The sequence below is a fragment of the Paroedura picta genome, chromosome 1 (assembly GCF_049243985.1).
Source record: "Paroedura picta isolate Pp20150507F chromosome 1, Ppicta_v3.0, whole genome shotgun sequence".
In the NCBI taxonomy this organism is placed as follows: domain Eukaryota; kingdom Metazoa; phylum Chordata; class Lepidosauria; order Squamata; family Gekkonidae; genus Paroedura; species Paroedura picta.
Genome location: NC_135369.1, coordinates 79,685,559 through 79,707,504, shown reverse-complemented (window position 1 = coordinate 79,707,504; position 21,946 = coordinate 79,685,559). Strand labels below are relative to the sequence as shown.

The window sequence follows — 21,946 nt, the reverse complement described above, 5'->3', positions numbered from 1 at the left end:
AGGTCTAAAATTATTAGGGTCATTATGGTCACCATTTTTAAACAGGGGAACAATGATTGAATTCAACCAAGAACTTGGGACAATCCCATGTAAATCAATTAACTTGTTTTGACCATTTAATACCAGAAAATTGTACTCTATACATAATTCAGTTAATTTGATCCCTGCCTCGTTAATGATGCTGTCCTTTGAATTCCTCAAAGGCCAAAGGGAGGGCAGTAAGTCCTCATCATCTTCACAAAAACCCAACCTTGCAAAGATATCGTTATTATTAATGTCAATTCGAGCATTAAAATCTCCTAAAATAATAAATTGGGCTGAAGAGTGATCCTTCCTAAACATAACAAAAAAGGCTTCTTTAGTTATATTTCAAGCAAGAAAAAGAATAGAGACGCCATAGGACCACTGCGAGGACAAGAAAGTGAAATTATAACAGATGATGAAGAGAGGGCTGAACTGCTTAACTCCTATTTCTCCTCGGTCTTCTCTTGTGAGGGAAATAGTGATCAATGTGGCAAAAACGTAGCACAACATGGGGGACAGGAATGCTGGCCTAGGATCACTGTTGGAACAGTCCACAAATACCTTTGTTTCTTTAAATGAAACAAAGTCTTCTGGGCCAGATGAACTGCATCCAAGGGTAATAAAAGAACTTGCAGATGTCATCTCTGAACCTCTGTCCATTGTTTTTGAAACTTCTTGGAGAACAGGTGCGGTTCCAGATGATTGGAGGCGGGCAAATGTTGTCCCCATCTTCAAGAAAGGGAAAAAGGAGGATCTGGGTAATTATTGACCCATCAACTTGACATCTGTAGCTGGCAAAATTTTGGAACAAATAATCAAACACTCGGTCCTTGAGCAGCTGGAACTGAGAGTTGTGATTTCTAAGACTCAGCATGGGTTTCGCAAGAACAAGTCATGTCAGACCAACCTTATCTCTTTTTTTGAGAAAGTGATTACCTTGCTGGATCAGGGAAATGACGTGGACATAGTTTATCTGGATTTAAGTAAAGCTTTTGATAAGGTTCCACATGATATTTTTGTTCACACGTTGGTAAAATGCAGTGTGGATCCTAATTCTGTCAGGTGGATCAATAACTGGTTGACAAATCGTACCCAGAGGATACTTGTTAATGGTTCAGCATCTTCTTGGAAAAGAGTAAAAGTGGAGTACCCCAAGGATCTGTCCTGGGGCCTGTGTTGTTCAACATATTTATAAATGATTTGGAGGGGATACTTATTAAATTTGCAGGTGATACTAAACTGGGAGGGGCAGCAAACACAACTGAAGACAGCAACAGAATACAGGATGATCTTGATAGGCTCAAGAAGTTGGCTAAACTGAATAAAATGAAGTTCAATAGGGACAAATGTAAAGTTCTGCATTTAGGTAGAAAAAACCAAATACACCAATATAAGATCGGGGAGACTTGTCTTGGCAGTAGCATGTGCGAAAAGGATCTAGGAGTCTTAGTAGACCATACATTGAACATGAGTCAGCAGTAAAACTCAGTGGCTAAAAAGGCAAATGGGATTTTGGGCTGTATCAAACGGAGTATTGTGTCCAGATCACGGGAGGTGATGGTACTGCTTTACTCTGCTCTGGTTTGGCCTAACTTGGAGTACTGTGTTCAGTTTTGGGCACCCCAATTGAAAATGTATGTTGAGAAACTGGAACGTGTCCAGAGGAGGGCAACAAAGATGGTGAATGAATGGGATGAAATTATTTCAAAAGAAATTCCATCTAAACATCCAGAAGAAGTTCCTGACAATTAGAGCGGTTTCTCAGTGGAACAGGCTTCCTCGGGAGGTGGTTGGTTCTTCATAGCCATCTGACGGAGAGTCTGATTCTGTGAAGGTAAAGGGGTGGCAGGTTACAGTAGATGAGCAATTGGGATGTGAGTTTACTGCATAGTGCAGGGGGTTGGACTAGACAACCCATGAGGTCCCTTCCAACTCTATTATTCTATGATTCTATGAAGCATCAGTTGGAAAGACAGTATTTCAGTTGATATTCCAATGATGAAATTTTGAAAGCTCTACCTACCAGCTTGATGAGTAGCTTGCTAGAATTCCAATGTGAGACTGCACAGAGGATTGAAAACAAGGTTGCACTTACCCGTAATTGGCATTCATCGTGTCAACATGGTGTAGGAGTTATGAGCAGTGGCTTCTAATGTGGCATTCCCCACTCCTTCACATGCAGCCAGCTGGATGACCTTGGGCTTGTCACAGCTCTAATAATGCTGTTTTGACTAAGCAGTCCTGTCAGAAGCTATCTCAGCCCCCCTACCTCACATTGAGGCTGTAATGGGGAGTGGAAGGGAAGGCAGTTGTAAGCCGCTTTGAGACTCCTTCAGGCAGTGAAACTCTTCTGTCTTCTGTACAGACACACATTCCCTCCTACCTTCCCTGCTGCAAGGTTTAAGAATACTTTCATACAACTGTAGCTTATGGCAGCTCTACTGGGACTGAGGGAAGGGGCATTGGTCCATTGGACCATGTGACCATTTGGCGGGAAATGGTTACCACAGTTCTGACAGACAGTTAGGCACCCCCCTCGTGGACTGTTAAGCTAGAAGATCGCTCTGTGGCAGGCCTGCTCATGCACAGTTCTAACATGGTGCTGCACAGAACATACTCAATAAACATATGTTATAGTTAAGTGCCACCATCTTTTCTCGTTTGATGATGTGGCTATTGATTCATGAGAGGAGTAGATGCATCTTAGTCTGGTGTGTTAGCTCTGACCATTCTATCTTGAGTAATTCTGCTAGGAGTTTAGCTTCTTGGCAGAGTCAAAACTCCTTACAGTAGCGATCCCCAACCTGTGGGCCGTGGACCACATGTGGTCCTTCGACTAATTGGAGGTGGGCCACGAAGGATGCCTTCTCCCCCCCAGCCCTTTACTTCATCCCCCCCAGCCCTTTACAACACACTTCAGGTGTCATTGTCTCCCATCACTCCCAGATGGGACTATCTCGTTGCAGAGAAACAAGCTCAGGGTTCCCATTGATTTGTCATTGTCATGAGTTAAAATTTCCATGAAAATAAAATGTTCCTTTATGTTCATTGTTGTGGCATGTCTGTATCTTATTTTGACGGGATGTTTAAACATTACCATAGCGATCAGAGAGCAGTGGTTGAGAGTAGAGGAGTAAACTACCCCCCCCCCACCGGGACTCAGTAAAATTGTCAAGCGTTGAGTGGTCCCCGGTGATAAAAAGGTTGGGGACCACTGCCTTACAGTACTGTTGTAAACTTTGCTGGCACACACAAACCCCTTTACACATTAAACTGTGCATCCAAGAGGGGGAAGAGAAAATACCTGGGCAAAATAGAATGTTTCACTTGCATTATGACATTAAAGTCTGAAGTCATGCTAGTGTGTCACCTATGATAAAATGATGTCACTTCCAGGTCACACTACAAGTTATGTCATTTCACTGGGGACACCAGTACCCACAACCAAAAACCAGAAGTCCACGCCTCCCCCATTTCCCATTTGGTTGCCAGACTATGACTGCTGCCCATACCTCCTTTCCATTTTCTTGCACAAGGCCCACGGCTCAGGGACGCTCAGGGTGTACCCATCCTTCAATCCTCCCAACAGCAGCAGTTTAAAGTGGGAACCACCTGCCAACTACAAGCCTAACTGGGGAATGGCCTTGTCCAGTTTCCTGAAACTTGAGGTAGTTGCCATTTTAGGATTGTAATATAGTATTCTTATTGTTAGTATAGTGTTGTTTTTTTATTGGAATACTTTGCTTTGACTTTTATATCTTGTAATTGGATATGATGGCTGCTAGAAACTTAAAAGCAGATCATTTATATTTAGCTGTTGTTGTTTTTTGTCTTTACAGACCATGGTGGAAATACTATAATAAAAATGAAAAATAATGTCATGTATTTCTTCAAATTTAAAATGAAGGATGTTATAAAGCTCCATACTTGGGAAAATGAAAACAAAAACTGTATCTTTTATGTGAATCCACTTGGTGGCTTTTATTTGCTGACTGTCAATGGCTCTAACATACATCGCCAGGTATATCCCCTGAAAACTGAAGTATTTAGCGCTACACAAATATCACAAGAAGTCTGTCCATATATATCATTTCAACACAATATGAAATTAAATGTTTATTATGTGGACATGAAAGAGCATGTGACCTTTTGGACTCAAATAGTCTTTCTGGAAAACCTGGGATTATTTTCAGAGATTACAATCCACAAACCAAATTTGCTGAAACAAAAAACATATGTCAATTATGAAATAGCCCGTGGAATTTGTACTAAGAACAAGGTATGTGGTTTTTGCATACAATAACATTTTAGTATCTGTCCATATTGAACCCAATATGAAGTTATATTGCTGTTCAAATATACATCATTTTCTTCCTTTCTATGTTAATTTAGTCTGTAACCTTCTGTATGGCATAAATATCATTTTAGTTTAAAATTCTTACCATAGGTCCTGTAATATTTGGAAAGAGATATCTGGGCGGCGCTGTCCGGGACTGGAACCCATGGTTTGGCCTGGACTTCAGCTGCTCTAGTGTGCCAAGAGGGACCGCCCCTACTCAGCATGCACAAACCACTCGCCCAGCCTCGCCGCCAGATGGTTCCTAGGTGGTGAGGAGGGCACTTCTGCGACTCGCACCCTTCTGCCATGCTGGGCCTGGTCGCCATGGGGCGGTCTGGCTGCTGGTGGCTGCTACTGCGCACCTCGAAGGGCGCCACCACCTCGGAGCCGGTGCCACTGCACATTGGCTGGGTGACAGCCTGGGCGCCGCATCCAGTGAGCCTAAGACCAACTGCTGGCGCTCCTGCCACTTACCAGCAGCCTGCCTGCCAGCTACTTGCTCGGCCGGCCTCTGGGCCAGAGACTTGCTGGCTGCTGGCACCACATCGTTGTTCCCATCGCCCGCCCAACCTCAGTGGCCGCGGCCCACTCTCCCTCTCCCTCTCTCACTCTGCATGCAATTGGCTTTTTGGCTAGTTCAGTAGATGATTTGGTTTCACACTGGTTGGTAAACCTCTGTAATGATAGTAATGAATCTAGTTTTTTTTCCAATGATAGGTATAAAAAGGACTCAATTTTTTCATATTGCTATATCATGACAAAGAACTCCCAAGTATTTAGCAATGATTATCTAATCCTGAGGTTCAGCATGTTAGAAGAAATCCTAAATTTCATTTTTTGTATTCTTTGTGGTCCTTGGGAACTACTCATAGTTCCCAACCTGGCCACTACATAGTTTCCTCCCAAAACTGTCACATTATGCAGAAGAGAAGTGACTCTGTCCTTTTTTTTTTGCCACCTCATAGACAAGACTTCATCTTCACTGCTCTTGCTTCAAGCTGTTCTTTGTTTCTGTCAAGAATTTCAGAGTCATTCCCAGGCTAGACCCTTGGAAAGCATGACTATTTTATAGGAAGAGGTGATTATTTTCTTCTAGTGAGAGATCCCTAGGTACTTTTCCCATCTGTAACTAAAACAACCACTGCCTGCAAGGCTTGAGGACCCATTTAAAGGGTGCAGTGCATCAAACTGCTCATAATGATAGGCAGCTTTGCCTGTGAAGTTTCGAGAAGTAATTAAAGGGATGTAGAATGACAGAATTATACAGTTGGAAGGGGCCATACAGGCCATTTATTCCAAACCCCTGCTCAATGCAGGATCAGCCTAAAACATCAAGGATAAATATCTGCCAGCTGCTGCTTGAAGACTGCCAGAGAGGGGGACTGCCAGAGAGGGGGAGTGCTCCACAATCAGCTTAACCTTATGATATATATAAATATATAAGCAGGGGACCTGCAAGGACATGAAGGGAGCATCTCACATTCCTCTATATCCCCTCCTCCACTATTTTCAGTTTCCCAGGCAGCTCTCAGAGTCTCTCTCCTTTTTCCTGCCTCCTTCTCTCCTACCTATATCTGTTTCTGTATTTTCAGCCTTCCCTCTACCTGGCAGGGCCTCCTAAGAAACATCTGGCTAAATTCTGTGGTGATTACCACCACTTGGCCACATGCTATGGGTCTTTAGTGGTAACCACTAAGCCTGTCTTTGGTAAGTCCTCAGAGAACAAGAGAAGAGATGTTTTATGCATGTCATTTTGCAAGGGTTATTTTTTTGAAGTCCACCCCTTCCTCCAATGGCTTTGATTTACAGAAACCCAAGCTTAAAATACTCAGTAATATTGTGGTTGCCTAACAGCCTCCCAAATGGCTGCTGGAAGTTCATTAGCCATTATTTTCTTAAAATTTCAACCATTGTTTTTGTTTTTGAGGAGTTATAATTCCTCAATGAGTGTACATGTGGATAAACTTCAGTTTTTTCAAAAACTTGGGGTATCTTTCAGGTTGGTACAGAAATCTCCTCAACCTATTCCTAGTTCCATTTTGCTGCTAATCTACATTCTATGGCTCAGTGCTGAATTTGACAAAAAAAAAATTTGCATCCAGTGTACTAAACCAAGTATTTCCAAATTCTTTCTGTTGGATAAAGTATACTGCATCTCTCTGATATAAAATACAGATTGTTTAAATGGCATATTGAGCAAGAGGTTCCAGGATGGAGCTTGCATTGAACATGATTAATCTCCCAAGTAGAAGTCCCTTATGGATCTTAGAGAGGTTATACAAAAATCTTTTCTTTCTTTCTTTTTTTAAGGTAGGGAATGGCAACATAAGCCAGCCTTTCCACATCAGGGCCTCAAACCTTGACCTAACATCCTCCCCTGTTCAGACTTTATATCAGGGGTCACAACAGGAATATGACTCAGCTGGTCCCCTGGTCCTAAACCTATCAGAAAAAAATGTTCATGCTAATTTGCTAGAATTGAAAAAAGAAGAAATACAAAAGGAGATTAGGGAAACCATTAGTCAGGCCATTCCCAGTCAAAGAGGCTTGGCTAAGTCTGCTATTAGATCTCAGCTCCACTCTTCCAGAAGCACATCACACAGCAGGGGGCTAGATGGGATCTCTCATCCCCTTCCTCCAATCTAAAAGAAGGTGGTTAACCACACCACTAGGTGTAGCAGGAATTCTAGTCCTATCTAAGAATATGGCTATGAGGAATATGAATGCTCTTATTGTTCCTCAACCAAGGAAAAGGGTAAATTATCCAATAAGAAACAGTCAAGCATTACTGCCATGCAGACCCACATCATCCCTCAAAAAGTGTTTTACAAAATTCTTCCAAAAGTGTTGTATAGTTTGGAAGTTCCTTTCAGTACCAAAGAGGTTGAGATGCCTGATCCAAGTAAAGCAGCTGGCTCTACAAGATCTCATTCACTGCTAAATTTGATAATGTGGTCAGGTCTAAATGGGAAACACCAGCTATGTCAAATTATCTCTTAAGTTTTAGACATTGGTTCCTGAGGTGGCTGAGAAATTTAAACTGTAGCCAGTTTGCGCTCAAGTTTTGTTAGGGATCCCTGTGATAGAAAGACTAAACAATCATTGTGAAAAACCTTTGAGATTTCCTCAACCTCTCTGAGGCATCCACAGCTAGCTCTTTTTTTGCTAGAACAATATATTCTTGGACATCAGACCTGTCATCCACTGTTAGTAATGCACCTAAAGAACTTAAAGGTGAAATTTTAAAAATTGTATTAGCAGCAGCCTTTTTTGTGGATGCTTCACTGAACAAGATTCAATTATCTGCTAGGGATCTGCTAGCTGAAACACTTGGCTCCACAGCTAGGAGGTAGATCCCACAGCCCAGCCCATTCAAAGGTACTCATATCTTCAGGATCTGGGGAGGATAAGGACAAAGTAGAATCATAGAATAATAGAATTGGAAGGGACTTCATGGGTCATCCAGTCCAACCACATGCACCATGCAGGACACTCACAACCCTATTGCTCATCCACACCAACCTGCCACCCCCTTGAACCTTCACAGAATCAACCTCTCCGTAAGATGGCTACCCATCCTCTGTTTTAAAATTTCCAAAGATGGAGAACCCACCACCTCTCGAGGAAGCCTGTTCCACTGAGAAACCGCTCAGGAACTTATTCTAGAGGTTTAGACAGAATTTCTTTTGAATTTCATTCCATTGGTTCTGGTCTGTCCCTCTGAGGCAAGAGAGAAAACTGCTTCATCCTCTGGCAGCCTTTAGATCCCCTCTCAGTCGTCTCCTCTCTAGGCTAAACAGACCAAGCTCCCCCAACCTCTCCTCATACATCATTGGTCTCCAAACCCCTCACCATCTTTGTTGCCCTCCTCTGGACACACTCCACTTTGTCTACATCCCTCTTCAACTGTGGTGCCCAAAACTGAACAAAGTACTCCAAGTGAGGCCGAACCAGAGCAGAGTAAAGTAGTACCATCTCCTCCCATGATCTGGACACGATACTCTGTTTGATACAGCCCAAAATCCCATTTGCCTTTTTAGCCAGTTTGTCACACTGTTGACTTATGTTCAATGTGTCGTCTACTAAGACTCCTAGATCCTTTTTGCACATACTAGTGCCAAGACAAGTCTCCCCCACCCTATATTGGTGTAGATGGTTTTTCCTACCTAAATGCAGATCTTTACATTTGTCCCAATTCTTGAGCCTATCAAGATCATCCTGTATTATGATTCTGTCTTCTGTTGTGTTTACTACCCCTCCCAGTTTAATATCGTCTGCAAACTTATTACCCTCCAATTCCTCATCCAAATCATTTATAAATATGTTGAAAAACACAGATCCCTGTAATCTCTGCCTTCACATAAAAAAAGAAAATAAGACTAAGAAGCATTTTTTTCTTCCTTTCATGAAGATAAGCACATCTCGGGATTTCATCCTAACAGGTTATTCAAAGGAAAATTACAAACCCAAATAGTCAAGAGGCAACGATGCATCATATTCCACGACAATTTGACAGATCACAATGGGACCAAAAAAAGAACTGTTCAGCATGACTATATCAGGGGCTCAGAACCACCAAATTGTTTACAACTTTTTGTAGATCAATGGGAATTTAGGGTAGATGACAAGTGCATCTTAGAAACAGTTTAGAAACCTGGAGCTCTTTTACAGGCTGCTCATTCAAGGGTACTAAATGAATTTGCAGATGTAATTTCTGAACCTTTGTCCATTATTTTTGACAATTCTTGGAGAACAGGTGAAATGCCAGAAGACTGGAGGTGGGCAAATGTTATACCATATATAAGAAAGGGTAAAATGAGGATCCAGGTAACTACAAACCTGTCAGCTTGACATCTATAGCTGGCAAAATTTTAGAACAAATAATCAAACATTTGGTCCATGAGCAGCTAGAGCAGATGGCTGTGATTACTAAGTTTGGCTTTCTCAAGAACAAATCATGTCAGATCAACTTTACCTCTTTTGGGGGGAAGTTACTATCTTGCTGAATCGGGGAATGCTGTGGATATAGTTTATCTCAACTTCAGTAGAACTTTTGATAAGGTTCCACATGATATTCTTGTTGACAAGTTTGTAGAATGCAATATGGATCCTATCACTGTTAGGTGGATCAATAACAGATTGACAAATTGTACCCAGAGGGTACTCGTTAATGGTTCAGCATCTTATTGGAAAAGAGTGAAAAGTGGAGTACCCCAAGGATCTGTCCTGGGCCCTGTGTTGTTCAACATATTCATAAATTATTTGGATGAATGAATAAAGCAGTTGCTTATTAAATTTGCAGATGATACTAAACTGGGAGGGGTAGCAAACACAACCAAAGACAGAATTAGGATATAGGATGCTTTTCAATCTAGATATTAAGATAGTTAGGTGGATCGAGAATTGGTTAGAGAACCGCACTCAAAGAGTTGTAGTCAATGGTGTTTCGTCAGACTTGAGGGAGGTGAGTACCGGACTACCTCAGGGCTCGGTGCTCGGCCTGGTACTTTTTAACATATTTATTAATGATCTAGATGAGGGGGTGGAAGGACTACTCATCAAGTTTGCAGATGACATCAAATTGGGAGGACTGGCAAATACTCCAGAAGATAGAGACAGAGTTCAACGAGATCTGAACACAATGAAAAAATGGGCAAATGAGAACAAGATGCAATTTAATAAAGATAAGCGTAAAGTTCTGCATCTGGGTCAGAAAAATGAAAAGCATGCCTACTGGATGGGGGATACACTTCTAGGTAACACTGTGCGTGAATGAGACCTTGGGGTACTTGTGGATTGTAAACTAAACATGAGCAGGCAGTGTGATGCAGCGGTAAAAAAGGCGAATGCCATTTTGGACTGTATCAACAGGGGCATCACATCAAAATCACAAGATGTCATAGTCCCATTGTATACGGCACTGGTCAGACCACACCTGGAGTACTGTGTGCAGATCTGGAGGCCTCACTTCAAGAAGAATGTAGATACAATTGAAAGGGCACAGAGAAGACCGACGAGGATGCTCTGGGGCCAAGGGACCAAGCCCTATGAAGATAGGTTGAGGGACTTGGGAATGTTCAGCCTGGAGAAAAGGACAACGATACAGGCTAGATATCAGGGGGGAAAATTCACAGTCAGAGTAGTTCAGCAGTGGAATAGGCTGCCTAAGGAGGTGGTGAGCTGGCAGTCTTCAAGCAAAGGCTGGCAGTCTTCAAGCAAAGGTTGGATACACACTTTTCTTGGATGCTTTAGGATGCTTTGGGCTGATCCTGCGTTGAGCAGGGGGTTGGACTAGATGGCCTGTATGGCCCCTTCCAACTCTATGTTTCTATGATTCTATGATCTTGACAGGCTAGAAAAGTGGGCTAAAATGAATTTCAAGAGTGATAAATGTAAAGTTCTGCCTTTAGGTAGGAAAAATTGAATGTATCATTATAGGATGGGGGAGACTTGTCATGGCAGTAGTATGCGCAAAAAGGATCCAGGGGTCTTAGTAGACCATACACTGAACATGAGTCAGCAATATGACTCAGTGGCTAGAAAGGCAAATGGGATTTTGGGCTGTAGTAGTAGATACATTTATTTGTACATAGCCATAGGCCTTTACAAAGTATAAAATATAAATTTACAAACAGTAAAATAGAATAAAAGGAACTGTATAAAAATATAAAATTTGGGACCAAAAAAAAAAATCGAAACAGCATACAAAGTGCAAGAGGGTTAAGAGGCTGCCTTAGTGGTTGTAACATTGGCCCTTATTTTCTTTGCAGCCAAGGCAAATAGGGCGGTTTTATATGTTACATCATCAACCTGGTCAGATAAAAGATAGATTATCTTTTCAGCAGCGGAGTGAAGGTTAGAACTCCGTAAACTCTCATTGAGGAATTTGGCTCTGGGTTGAGCATAAAGAAAGCAGTCAAAGATGTAGTGGGGTAAATCCTCCAGAGCTTGTGCACCACAAATACAAAAACACTAGTTTTTTGGCGTACCGCTAAATCCTCTTATCTAATGAAGATCACTAACCATAATCTCAGAGTAACTTTTACATCACTTCGATTTTGGGCTGTATCAAAAGAACAATAGTGTCCAGATCAAGTATGGTGATGGTTCTGCTTTAGTCTGCTCTGGCTAGACCTCACTTGGAGTACTGAGTTCAGTTTTGGGCAACACAATTGAAGAAGGATGTAGACAAACTGGAGCATGTCTAAAGGAGGGTAACAAAAATGGTGAGGGGTGCAGAGAAGACATCTTATCTCAACCTGGAGATAAGACGACTATGAAGTTATATGATAGCATATTCAAGTACTTGAAGGGCTGTCACATAGAGCAGTGGTCCCCAACCTTTTTATTACCGGGGACCACTCAATGCCGGGGACCACTGAGGCCCGCGGGGGGGGGGGTAGTTTACTCCTCTACTCTCAACCACTGCTGTAGCGCTCTCTGATCGCTATGGTAATGTTTAAACATCCCTTCAAAACAAGATACAGACACGCCACAACAATGAAGTGTGTTGTAAAGGGTTCGGGGGGATGAAGTAAAGGGCCGGGAGGGGGGGAGAAGGCATCCTTCGGGACCCACCTCCAATTAGTCGTAGGACCACATGTGGTCCACGGCCCACAGGTTGGGGATCGCTAACATAGAGGATGAAACAGAGTTGTTTTCTGTTACCCCAGAGGGTCGGACCAGAACCAATGGGAGGAAATTAATTCAAAAGAATTTTGGGCTAAACATCTGGAAGAAGTTCCTAACAAATAGAGTGTTTCCACAGTGGCACAGGCTTCCTTGGGAGGCGATGGACCTTCTTTGGAAATTTTTAAACAAAGACTAGATAGCAATCTGATAGAAATGCTGATTTTGTGAACTTAGGCAGATTGTTAGTAGGTGGGCAGAATGGGTTGGTTCTTGTGGTCCTTTCTTGCATGCCCAGGGAAATTCAAATTGCCACTTTGGGATGAGAAGGCCAGTGATTCTGTTTTTTTTTTGGGGGGGGGATCATCTGGGGTCACTGTGGATGGGGAGGTAGTTATGAATTTCCTGTGAAGGCAAAGGGATTCTGTGAAGGCAAAGGGGTGGCAGGTTACAGTAGATGAGCGATTGGGATGTGAGTGTCCTGCATAGTGCAGGACTAGATGACCCATGAGGTCCCTTCCAACTCTATAATTCTTTTATAGTCTTAAATCATATTCAACCTTTCAATACTCCTGAGGGTAGAAGCATGTAACTCCATCCCAATTTGTGTGTGTGTGTTTTAAGAGTCTCCCACTCTCGCTAGTTGACTTGATGCATTACATTATTATTTTGGTGAAAGAAATTTGACCTTATCTGTGTCCTTGAATGTGTACAGCTGTTTGTATTGTAGCCAGCCTAAAAGAAACTGTACTACTAGATATAATGAGATTATGCCTAATGCTCTTTCTAGAGATCTCTTACATGTGGGTTTCCCAAACAAGTTCTTTATTAGTACAGGAACGTATCCAAAATTGTCTGTAGGATAAATATTAAGTAGACCTTTTATAATGCTTATGTGTTTTCAGATGGTTTAGTTCACGATTATTTCACAATATATTTTGCAATTATTTTGTTCTTCCAGGAGTAATTTTTATTTCCATTTTTTGATCTCTGGGTTTTTTACAGGATCCCTTCCTTTTCTTGTTCTGTTAGTGCATATTTTCCAACATGCCTAATTATTGGATGCTAATATGTTGCATATTCATATCTTTAAATTCTGTTTTTTAAATCTGGTTTCATAAATGCTATAATTAATCTGGTCTTACAAATGCAGTCACCTGCCCAGAACCCTTGAGAAGATAGCATAGCATACTGTAACATATAATATGTAAATTTTCCATGTACATTCATATTGTTCTATCTATTCATTATTATTGTTATTGCATATTATCTCTTCTAGACAATAACATTTTATCATGATCAAGATTATAGTCATGTATTCCAATATCAAGAGGCACTGTAAGTACTATAGTTTTACATACCCCACATAGATAATAGCAATCCAGAAGAGCAACTAGCACCACACTCCCAAGGCCTCCATTACCATGCAGCTTCTTGTATTTTTTAATTTATAATTATATTTGTATACTGCCACTCATGAATGTCTCATGGCGGTTTACATAAATCAGTAAAAGCACAATAAAATCCCCCTTAAAACAAATCACAGAATCATAGAGTTGGAAGATGCTTTAGGGAATTGGTTAGAGAACCACACTCAAAGAGTTTTTGTCAATGGTGTTTCATCAGACTGGAGGGAGGTGAGTACCGGACTACCTCAGGGCTCGGTGCTCGGTCTGGTACTTTTTAACATATTTATTAATGATCTAGATGAGGGGGTGGAAGGACTACTCATCAAGTTTGCAGATGACACCAAATTGGGAGGACTGGCAAATACTCCGGAAGATAGAAACAGAGTTCAACGAGATCTGAACACAATGGGAAAATGGGAAAATGAGAACAAGATGCAATTTAATAAAGATAAGTGTAAAGTTCTGCATCTGGGTCAGAAAAATGAAAAGCATGCCAACTGGATGGGGGATACGCTTCTAGGTAACACTGTGTGTGAATGAGACCTTGGGGTACGTGTGGATTGTAAGCTAAATATGAGCAGGCAGTGTGATGCAGCGGTAAAAAAGGCGAATGCCATTTTGGGCTGTATCAACAGGGGCATCACATCAAAATCACAAGATGTCATAGTCCCATTGTATACGGCACTGGTCAGACCACACCTGGAGTACTGTGTGCAGATCTGGAGGCCTCACTTCAAGAAGAACGTAGATACAATTGAAAGGGTACAGAGGAAAGCGACGAGGATGATCTGGGGCCAAGGGACCAAGTCCTATGAAGATAGGTTCAGGGACTTGGGAATGTTCAGCCTGGAGAAAAGGAGGTTGAGAGGGGACATGATAGCCCCCTTTAAGTATCTGAAAGGTTGTCACTTGGAGCAGGGCAGGATGCTGTTTCCGTTGGCTGCAGAGGAAAGGGCGTGCAGTAATGGGTTTAAACTATAGGCTAGATCAGGGGTAGTCAACCTGCGGTCCTCCAGATGTCCATGGACTACAATTCCCATGAGCCCCTGCCAGCAAACGCTGGCAGGGGCTCATGAGAATTGTAGTCCATAGACGTCTGAAGGACCACAGGTTGACTACTCCTGGGTTAGATATCAGGAAAACAAATTCATAGTCAGAATAGTTCAGCAGTGGAATAGGCTGCCTAAGGAGGTGGTGAGCTCCCCCTCACTTACAGTCTTCAAGCAAAGGTTGGATACACACTTTTCTTGGATGCTTTAGGATGCTTTGGGCTGATCCTGCGTTGAGCAGGGGGTTGGACTAGATGGCCTGTATGGCCCCTTCCAACTCTATGATTCTATGATTATGTGGAGGTGGTGGCACTATGATAGACAGAGCTGCCAGAACCAGTCAGGGCTCAGATATGGGGACATAAAGCGCCATCTTCGCATCCCCCAGTTCATAGAATCACAGAATAATAGAGTTGGAAGGGACCTCATGGGTCGTCTAGTCCAACCCCCTGCACTTTGCAGGACACTCACATCCCAATCGCTCATCTACTGTAACCTGCCACCCCCTTGCCTTCACAGAATCAGCCTCTTCATCAGATGGCTATCTAGCCTCAGTTTAAAAATTTCCAAAGATGGAGAACCCACCACCTCCCGAGGAAGCCTGTTCCACAGTTCAGTTTAGCCCACTTCTCGAACCTATCAAGATCGTCCTGTATTCTGTTGCTGTCTTCAGTTGTATTTGCTACCCCTCCCAGTTTAGTATCATCTGCAAATTTAATAAGTATCTCCTCTAATCCCTCATACAAATCATTTATAAATATGTTGAACAACACAGGCCCCAGGACAGATCCTTGGGGTACTCCACTTGTCATTCTTTTCCAAGAAGATGCTGAACCTTTAACAAGTACCCTCTGGGTACAATTTGTCAACCAGTTATTAATCCACCTGACAGAATTAGGATCCATACCGCATTTTATCAACTTGTGAACAAGAATATCATGTTCCTTCCTCAATGGAGCACGGGTGGTCTGGGGCTGGAATGACCATCATTCTACTCTGGGCTCTGTCATTCCAGTCTCAGAGAAATCAGTACCCACAGACCATCATTCCAAATCCATTCTGCATCCTTCATTACTTCCATGTGTAGTAATGTAGTCCTAATGTATCGCAATGGAAACCATGCAAGACATTCCTAGCTGCCCATATGTCCAATGGGTATTCCCCCTACACAGACAAACCCACCCACCTCCAAAAACTCCAAGTCTGCCCGTGGTACTCGCTCCCCCTCAGTGTTTCCTTCACATATGTCTTTCCCATAGATGACAAACTCCCACTTCCCACAATGAAGCCCATTCATTGACTATATTTCCCACCTTTCTCCTACAAGTGGCTTACATCATTCCTCTGTATTTTATGCTCACAACAAGCTTGTGTGGTTTGTTAGGCTGAAAGTGTGCCTCAGGTCCAAGGCCATGGTATAAGTGTTGGAGCCAGGTTCAAAAAGACCCTGGCTCTGGATGAGGTCAGGTACACCTTTTTGGGGCCAGGGATCACCACCCAGTTGGAATTAGTTGATTGGAGATCTCTTTGGGAAGTGTATTCAGAAAGCTGGTCCCTCAAGTATGCAGGGCCCAGACCATGCAGGGCCTTAAAAGTTAAAACCAGCACCTTAAACCTGACCCAGAACTCAATTGGCAACCAGCACACCTGTTGAAGAACTGGTTGTATATGCAGTTTCCATGGGGTCCTTGATAGGAGAGCCTTTGCTCTCCTCCATTAATGCTGAATACTCATCCTGTAGTACTAAGTGCTCCAGATCTTAATGGCAGGGAGTTCTGAGATGTAGTCCCATGCTGCATGCCCTAATTGCTGAGTTTTAAAATTTCCTGTCTGATGTTTTTGTAGATTAGGGGTGGGGGGGTGATTGGGTTGAGGAGGAGACTTGGCTTTCCAGGGAGGGTGGTTTGGCCAAGCCTGTAGTTAGCATCCTGAGTTCCCTCAAGCCTAATTGATGGGGATGTAGTGGTGGGGGGATGACCTGATATTTCAGTTCAATTGGTGCCTATGGACCATGCCATGTTTTTTGTTGGCGTAATTTTCCACCATTGGCATGGGGTGTTTCCAGGCTGAATGAGCTGAGGAAGCCAACTAACTCTAGCCACAAACCTAAAACCACCCACAAGCACATGGATATGGGGGCCTATGCCTCAGTTGTGCCAACAGATAGCCACCACTTATGATTGAAGGCAGCCTTTCTCTACTTTTTGCCATTGAGAAACTCCTGAAACATTCTTCAGGCTTCAAGAAACCCCAGGAGTAGTGTGATCATGCAGAATATGATTGGGAAGCATAACTGTACGTACACACCCACTTGGGGTCCCTCCCCTTCCTACCCCCTCCAGGCCTATAATTGGCCATTTTTTTGGGAGGGGGGTGGACGTCAACATGACTATATATGGTCATTAAAAAGGTAAAGGTATCTCCTGTGCAAGCACTGGGTCATGTCTGACCCTTGGGGCGATGCCCTCTAGCGTTTTCATGGCAGACTCAATATGGGGTGGTTTGCCAGTGCCTTCCCCAGTCATTACCGTTTACCCCCCAGCAAGCTGGTTACTCATTTTACCGACCTTGGAAGGATGGAAGGCTGAGTCAACCTTGAGCCGGCTGCTGGGACTGAACTCCCAGCCTCATAGGCAGAGCTTCAGACTGCATGTCTGCTGCCTTACCACTCTGCGCCACAAAAGGCTCATATATGGTCATATCACTCAATAAATGTTTAACAAATTTTTAAAATATATCAAAAAATAATTAACCCCCACCCTTTTGGAAAACCCTTCCAGGGCTGTCAAGAAATCCCAGGGTTTCATAAAATCTTAGTTGAGAAAGCCTGATTTAGGGTGATCACCCAATAGATATGCATACCAGTTGTATCAACTTAATTATGTATTGTATATTATTATATGTTTCCTTCCACTATTAAAACTCCCAATCATGTGGTTATTCTCAAAAGCCCAACCTAAATGATTCAGCTTTGCATGCTTTGTGGAAACTAAACTGACCAGAGCATGATCATCATCTGAGAGTGCATTCTACAGCTGAGAAGGACCATCATCTTGTAACAGCTAACCAAGCCACCCTGTGGCTAGGCACCTGCAAGAGACCCCCAAATGATGACCAAAGGGAACTCAGAGGGGTGTAATGGTCCCAGACCATAAAGGGCTTTAAAGGTTAATACCAACACCTTGAATTGGATCCAGAGACTAATGGGTAGCCAGTACAGCTGCCATAGAATTGGAGTAATATTAGCTGCCCATAATGTTCTAGTTAGCAACCTAGTAGGTATATTCTGGACCACCTGCAGTTTCCTTTCAAGGGGAACGCTATGTAGAGCAAATTGCACTAGTCCAGTCAGGAGGTAAGTGCTGTATAGAACAATATGATAAGGTCTGACCCACACAAATAAGGAGACATCTGGGATGCTGACCATATTACCATTGACATTTGTTTATCCAATCATGTAGGAACAAGTCAGAGGGCATTATGATAGTTGAACTGCAACCTTCTTCAACTGGACGACAATGTACTGTTTTCTCCAAGGTAAATTTCTGGATGGTTTTAGTATAATTTTGGGATGGAATACAAAATTACCTAAGACTAACATGTTTATTGTGGCATACATGTTTATTGTGGCATAAACAAGGCATGCAAAACTGCTCCAAATCCTACAAACTAGGCTCCAGCAATATGTGGACCAAGAAGTACAGGCAGGATTTCAAAGATGCAGAGGAACTAGATAACAAATTGTCAACATACAATAATGGAGAAAGCTAGGGAGTAGGGTTATGCAGGGAGGCCCCGATTCAGACCTTTCGGATCCGAATCGGCCCGAATTCGGACCAATTCGGAGCTGTCCGAATCAATTCAGGGCCAACACAAGTCAATGGAAGCCATTGACTTGCATTGGAAAGCCTCCCAAATAGTTTCGGACGATTTGGGGCCAATACAAGTCAATGGCTCCATTGACTTGCATTGGAAATCCTTCCCCTGCCTTCCCCGGGGGCTGAGGGAGAGGGGGTGTACGTTGCACCCCTGAATCTTCTTGGGGAGCTCAGGGAGGCTCTTCCCTGAGTCCCCTGCAAGTTTCAAGGAGATTGGACCAAGGGGTCCAATCCTAGGGGCTCCCAAAGAGGGTGCCCCTATCCGCTCCATTGGTTACAATGGAGTGTCAGATTCTTTAGTCTGAACATGTTTCCCCATAGACTTCTATGGGGAATGTTCCTTGGGAGCCCCCAGGATGGGACCCCCTGGTGCAATCTTCCTGAAACTTTCAGGGGACTCAGGGAAGACCCCCCCCCCGAGCTTCCCTGAAAGTTTCAAGAAGATTGGACCATGGGGTCCCATCCTATGTGCTCCCAAAAGCGTGAGAAAAAAATGATTTCAGCAGGTAAATTGGCAATTTCCTTGTTCTGAAATGATTTTTTTCCCACACATCTGGGAGCCCCTAGGATGGGGGCTTGGTCCAATCTTCTTTAAACTTGCAGGGGAGCTCGGGGGGTGTCTTCCCTGAGTCCCCTGCAAGTTTCAGGAAGATTGCACCAGGGGGTCCCATCCTGGGGGCTCCCAAAGAACATTCCCCATAGAAGTCTATGGGGAAACATGTTCAGACTAAAGCATCTGACACTCCATTGTAACCAATGGAGCGGAGAGGGGCATGACTGAGGGACCCAGATTTAATCTCTGGACTTCTGGTGATTGCACAATTTCTGTGTGCGGGGTGGGGGGGCAATTTAGATTGGCCAGGGCACTGCTCCTGTCTGAATTTTTACCTTGGGTGAGCGTTTTTTCATCCTCGCCACCCAGAACAGACTCAGAGGGGATGCAGTCACAGCAATTCTGTGCTCACCTCAGTCCTCCTCCAAGAATAGTTCTTGATGGCCAAGAACCGGCAAGTTGACCAATTGCTGGACTCTTTCAGGCGGCAGGCGGGAGCGATACTCGCAGACAGTGCTGCTCGCATGAGAAAATGCCCGCTCGCTCTGGATGCTCGTTGGCGGGCACGAAAGATAGACATGGGCCAGGTGGGAGAGGGCCGGCCAGACCGCCTCCATCCTGGCCCAGTATCTCAAGGGACAGGTGTTCTCAGACTCCTGGGGCTCACCAATGTAAGCCCTCACCATCCCAGACGCACTGTCCTCCCTCGGGCACCCGCTGCCCTCAAGAGAAGGAGTGGGCTGGAGGAACCCCTGCTCAGCCTTCTTGCTGGGGTGGCCCTCAGTGGCTGATGTGCCAACCAGAGGCAGGGGGGGAGCAGCGGACGTGCTGGCTCCTTCCTCCCCTGCCTGGCCTGCCACCTCAGCCTCCTTGGACTTCCACCAGACAAGCCTCTGAATGAGCAGCTCGCACCATTCAGGAAGGTTCCTCTCCCTCTGTGCTAAGCTGCCCTTGATGCGTGGATCACACATGGCGGTGAGCCTGTATATCCCTGACTTGCAGAGGCTCAAAACGGCTCTCAAGCCTTCTCAGAAGCCTCCCCCCAAGCGTGCGCACAGCTGGAACAGTGTCTGCACGTCGTCGAGCCGGGTCCATGAAGGGGGCCAGCACCACACGGGCCTTATGGACCATGGGCATGACCAGACCCCAACTCCCCGTGTCAGACGAGAGCATCTCCGTGAAAGTCTTGAAGGGCCCAAGAACTTCCACGGTCTGAGAAATGATCTCCCACTCTTGGTGGGTGAGCCACTCCCCAGGCATAAACATCCTCGTCTCCTGGACAAGGGCATCTAAGGCTGTCCTCTACTTCACCAAGCGCTCAAGCATGGCGCGGGTGGAGTTCCAGCGCATGCTGATGTCTCTGATAAGGATGAACCGGTTCCCTTGGAGCCTATCCCAAGGGCATCCTTTACCATGAGGTGGAGAAGGTGGGCCGCACAGGAGATGTGCTTCAGGCCCATGCTCTTGACCGCCTTGGTTATGTTGAGGCACCATCTGTCATCAAGAATCCCTTGGTGACCCCCGTCCCACTACCTACCCACCCATCTACCATTCTACGAATGGTGCCCTCGATATTGTCTGCCGTTTGCCGCACATTGAAGGGCTCGATGTGCAGCAAGGCATGGTGATAGCCTGCCAGGCAGCCCTCACCCTGCCTAACAGGCTCAACCCCACCCAGCACCTCCCGTATGTCCCACCAATGCGCAGTCAGCGAGATGTACGCATCCTGCGCATGACATGACGTCCATATGTCCGACATGAAATGTACGGTCCCTGAAGCTCGGGACATCTCTACCTCTACATGGCAACTGGCTGCCCTATAAAGAGAGGGCAACACTGACCTGCTAATCATGGTACGACTAGGAGGCGTGTACCAGGTAGATATGCGACGGCATAGTCAGCGGAAGTACACATTGTCAGCCAGACAAAAGGGGTACCCACCCACGGCCATGAGCGCAGCTAGGTCATGGTTCGCAGCCCTACACCCTGCCTCAAACCTCCCTTTTGGCATGCCGCTGCCAGTCCGGGCAAGCATTTCCACCATGGTCACTTGCTTCCCTCTAACTCCACCCGCCCCCTGAGCAGAACTCTTAGGGAGAGCTCTGGAGGTGGAGGTCCCGGGGAGACTCTCCAGCCCCTGGCTGGTAGGTTGTACCTGCGCAGGCACGCCACTGCCAGCCTGTCTCTCCCCCTGAAGCAGGACAGCCTGGTAGTGCCTCTTCAGGTGGTTCATGAGGCCGCTAGTCGTGTAGTGACGCTCTTGTCTTCCACGACTAACCCTCTGCCTACAGAGCTGGCACTCTGCTAGGTGGGTTCCCTCGACTGTCTGGAACTAATTCCAGACTTTGGATCCTTTGGACAACGTAGGCTGGCTTGCAGCCTGCAAAGTACCCTGAGCTGCCTCCTGTGAGGAGCTCGGGCCGTACACAGCGTGTCCTGAGGTGGGGACAGAAGGAGGTGAGAGAGGGGGAAGGGGTCGAGATAGCGGGGCACCCCAAGGGAGAGATCAGGCAACTCCTCCTGATGCCCCCATGCCTCACTAGCAAAAGGAGCGACACTAGGGGCTGCCTGATCAGTAGGCCCAGCAGAAGTGCCAGCAAAGACCCCTGCCTGACGCACCTTAGAAGGGGGCGCCCTGACAGCCGCCTCAATAAAGAGACCCTTGCGGACACTCTTAGAATCATAGAATCATAGAGTTGGAAGGGGCCATACAGGCCATCTAGCCCAACCCCCTGCTCAACGCAGGATTAGCCCTAAGCATCCTAAAGCATCCAAGAAAAGTGTGTATCCAAACTTTGCTTGAAGACTGCCAGTGAGGGGGAGCTCACCACCTCCTTAGGCAGCCTATTCCACTGCTGAACTACTCTGACTGTGAAAAATTTTTTCCTGATATCTAGCCTATATCGTTGTACTTGAGGTTTAAACCCATTACTGCGTGTCCTCTCCTCTGCAGCCAACAGAAACAGCATCCTGCCCTCCTCCAAGTGATAACCTTTCAAATACTTAAAGAGGGCTATCATGTCCCCTCTCAACCTCCTTTTCTCCAGGCTGAACATTCCCAAGTC

The 21,946-nt window shown here is 44.8% G+C and overlaps 1 protein-coding gene across 1 annotated transcript in view; it reads left to right on the top strand.

Annotated features, from left to right (window-relative positions):
* The window catches only part of LOC143840978 (cation channel sperm-associated auxiliary subunit epsilon-like), a 156,619-nt gene that overhangs the window by 97,469 nt on the left and 37,204 nt on the right, over window positions 1-21,946 (top strand). The window contains exons 12-14 of the mRNA XM_077344486.1: window positions 3,864-4,303; window positions 13,272-13,330; window positions 17,912-17,987. Of these exons, the coding sequence (XP_077200601.1) occupies window positions 3,864-4,303; window positions 13,272-13,330; window positions 17,912-17,987 (575 nt within the window). The remainder of the gene's footprint in view (window positions 1-3,863; window positions 4,304-13,271; window positions 13,331-17,911; window positions 17,988-21,946) is intronic.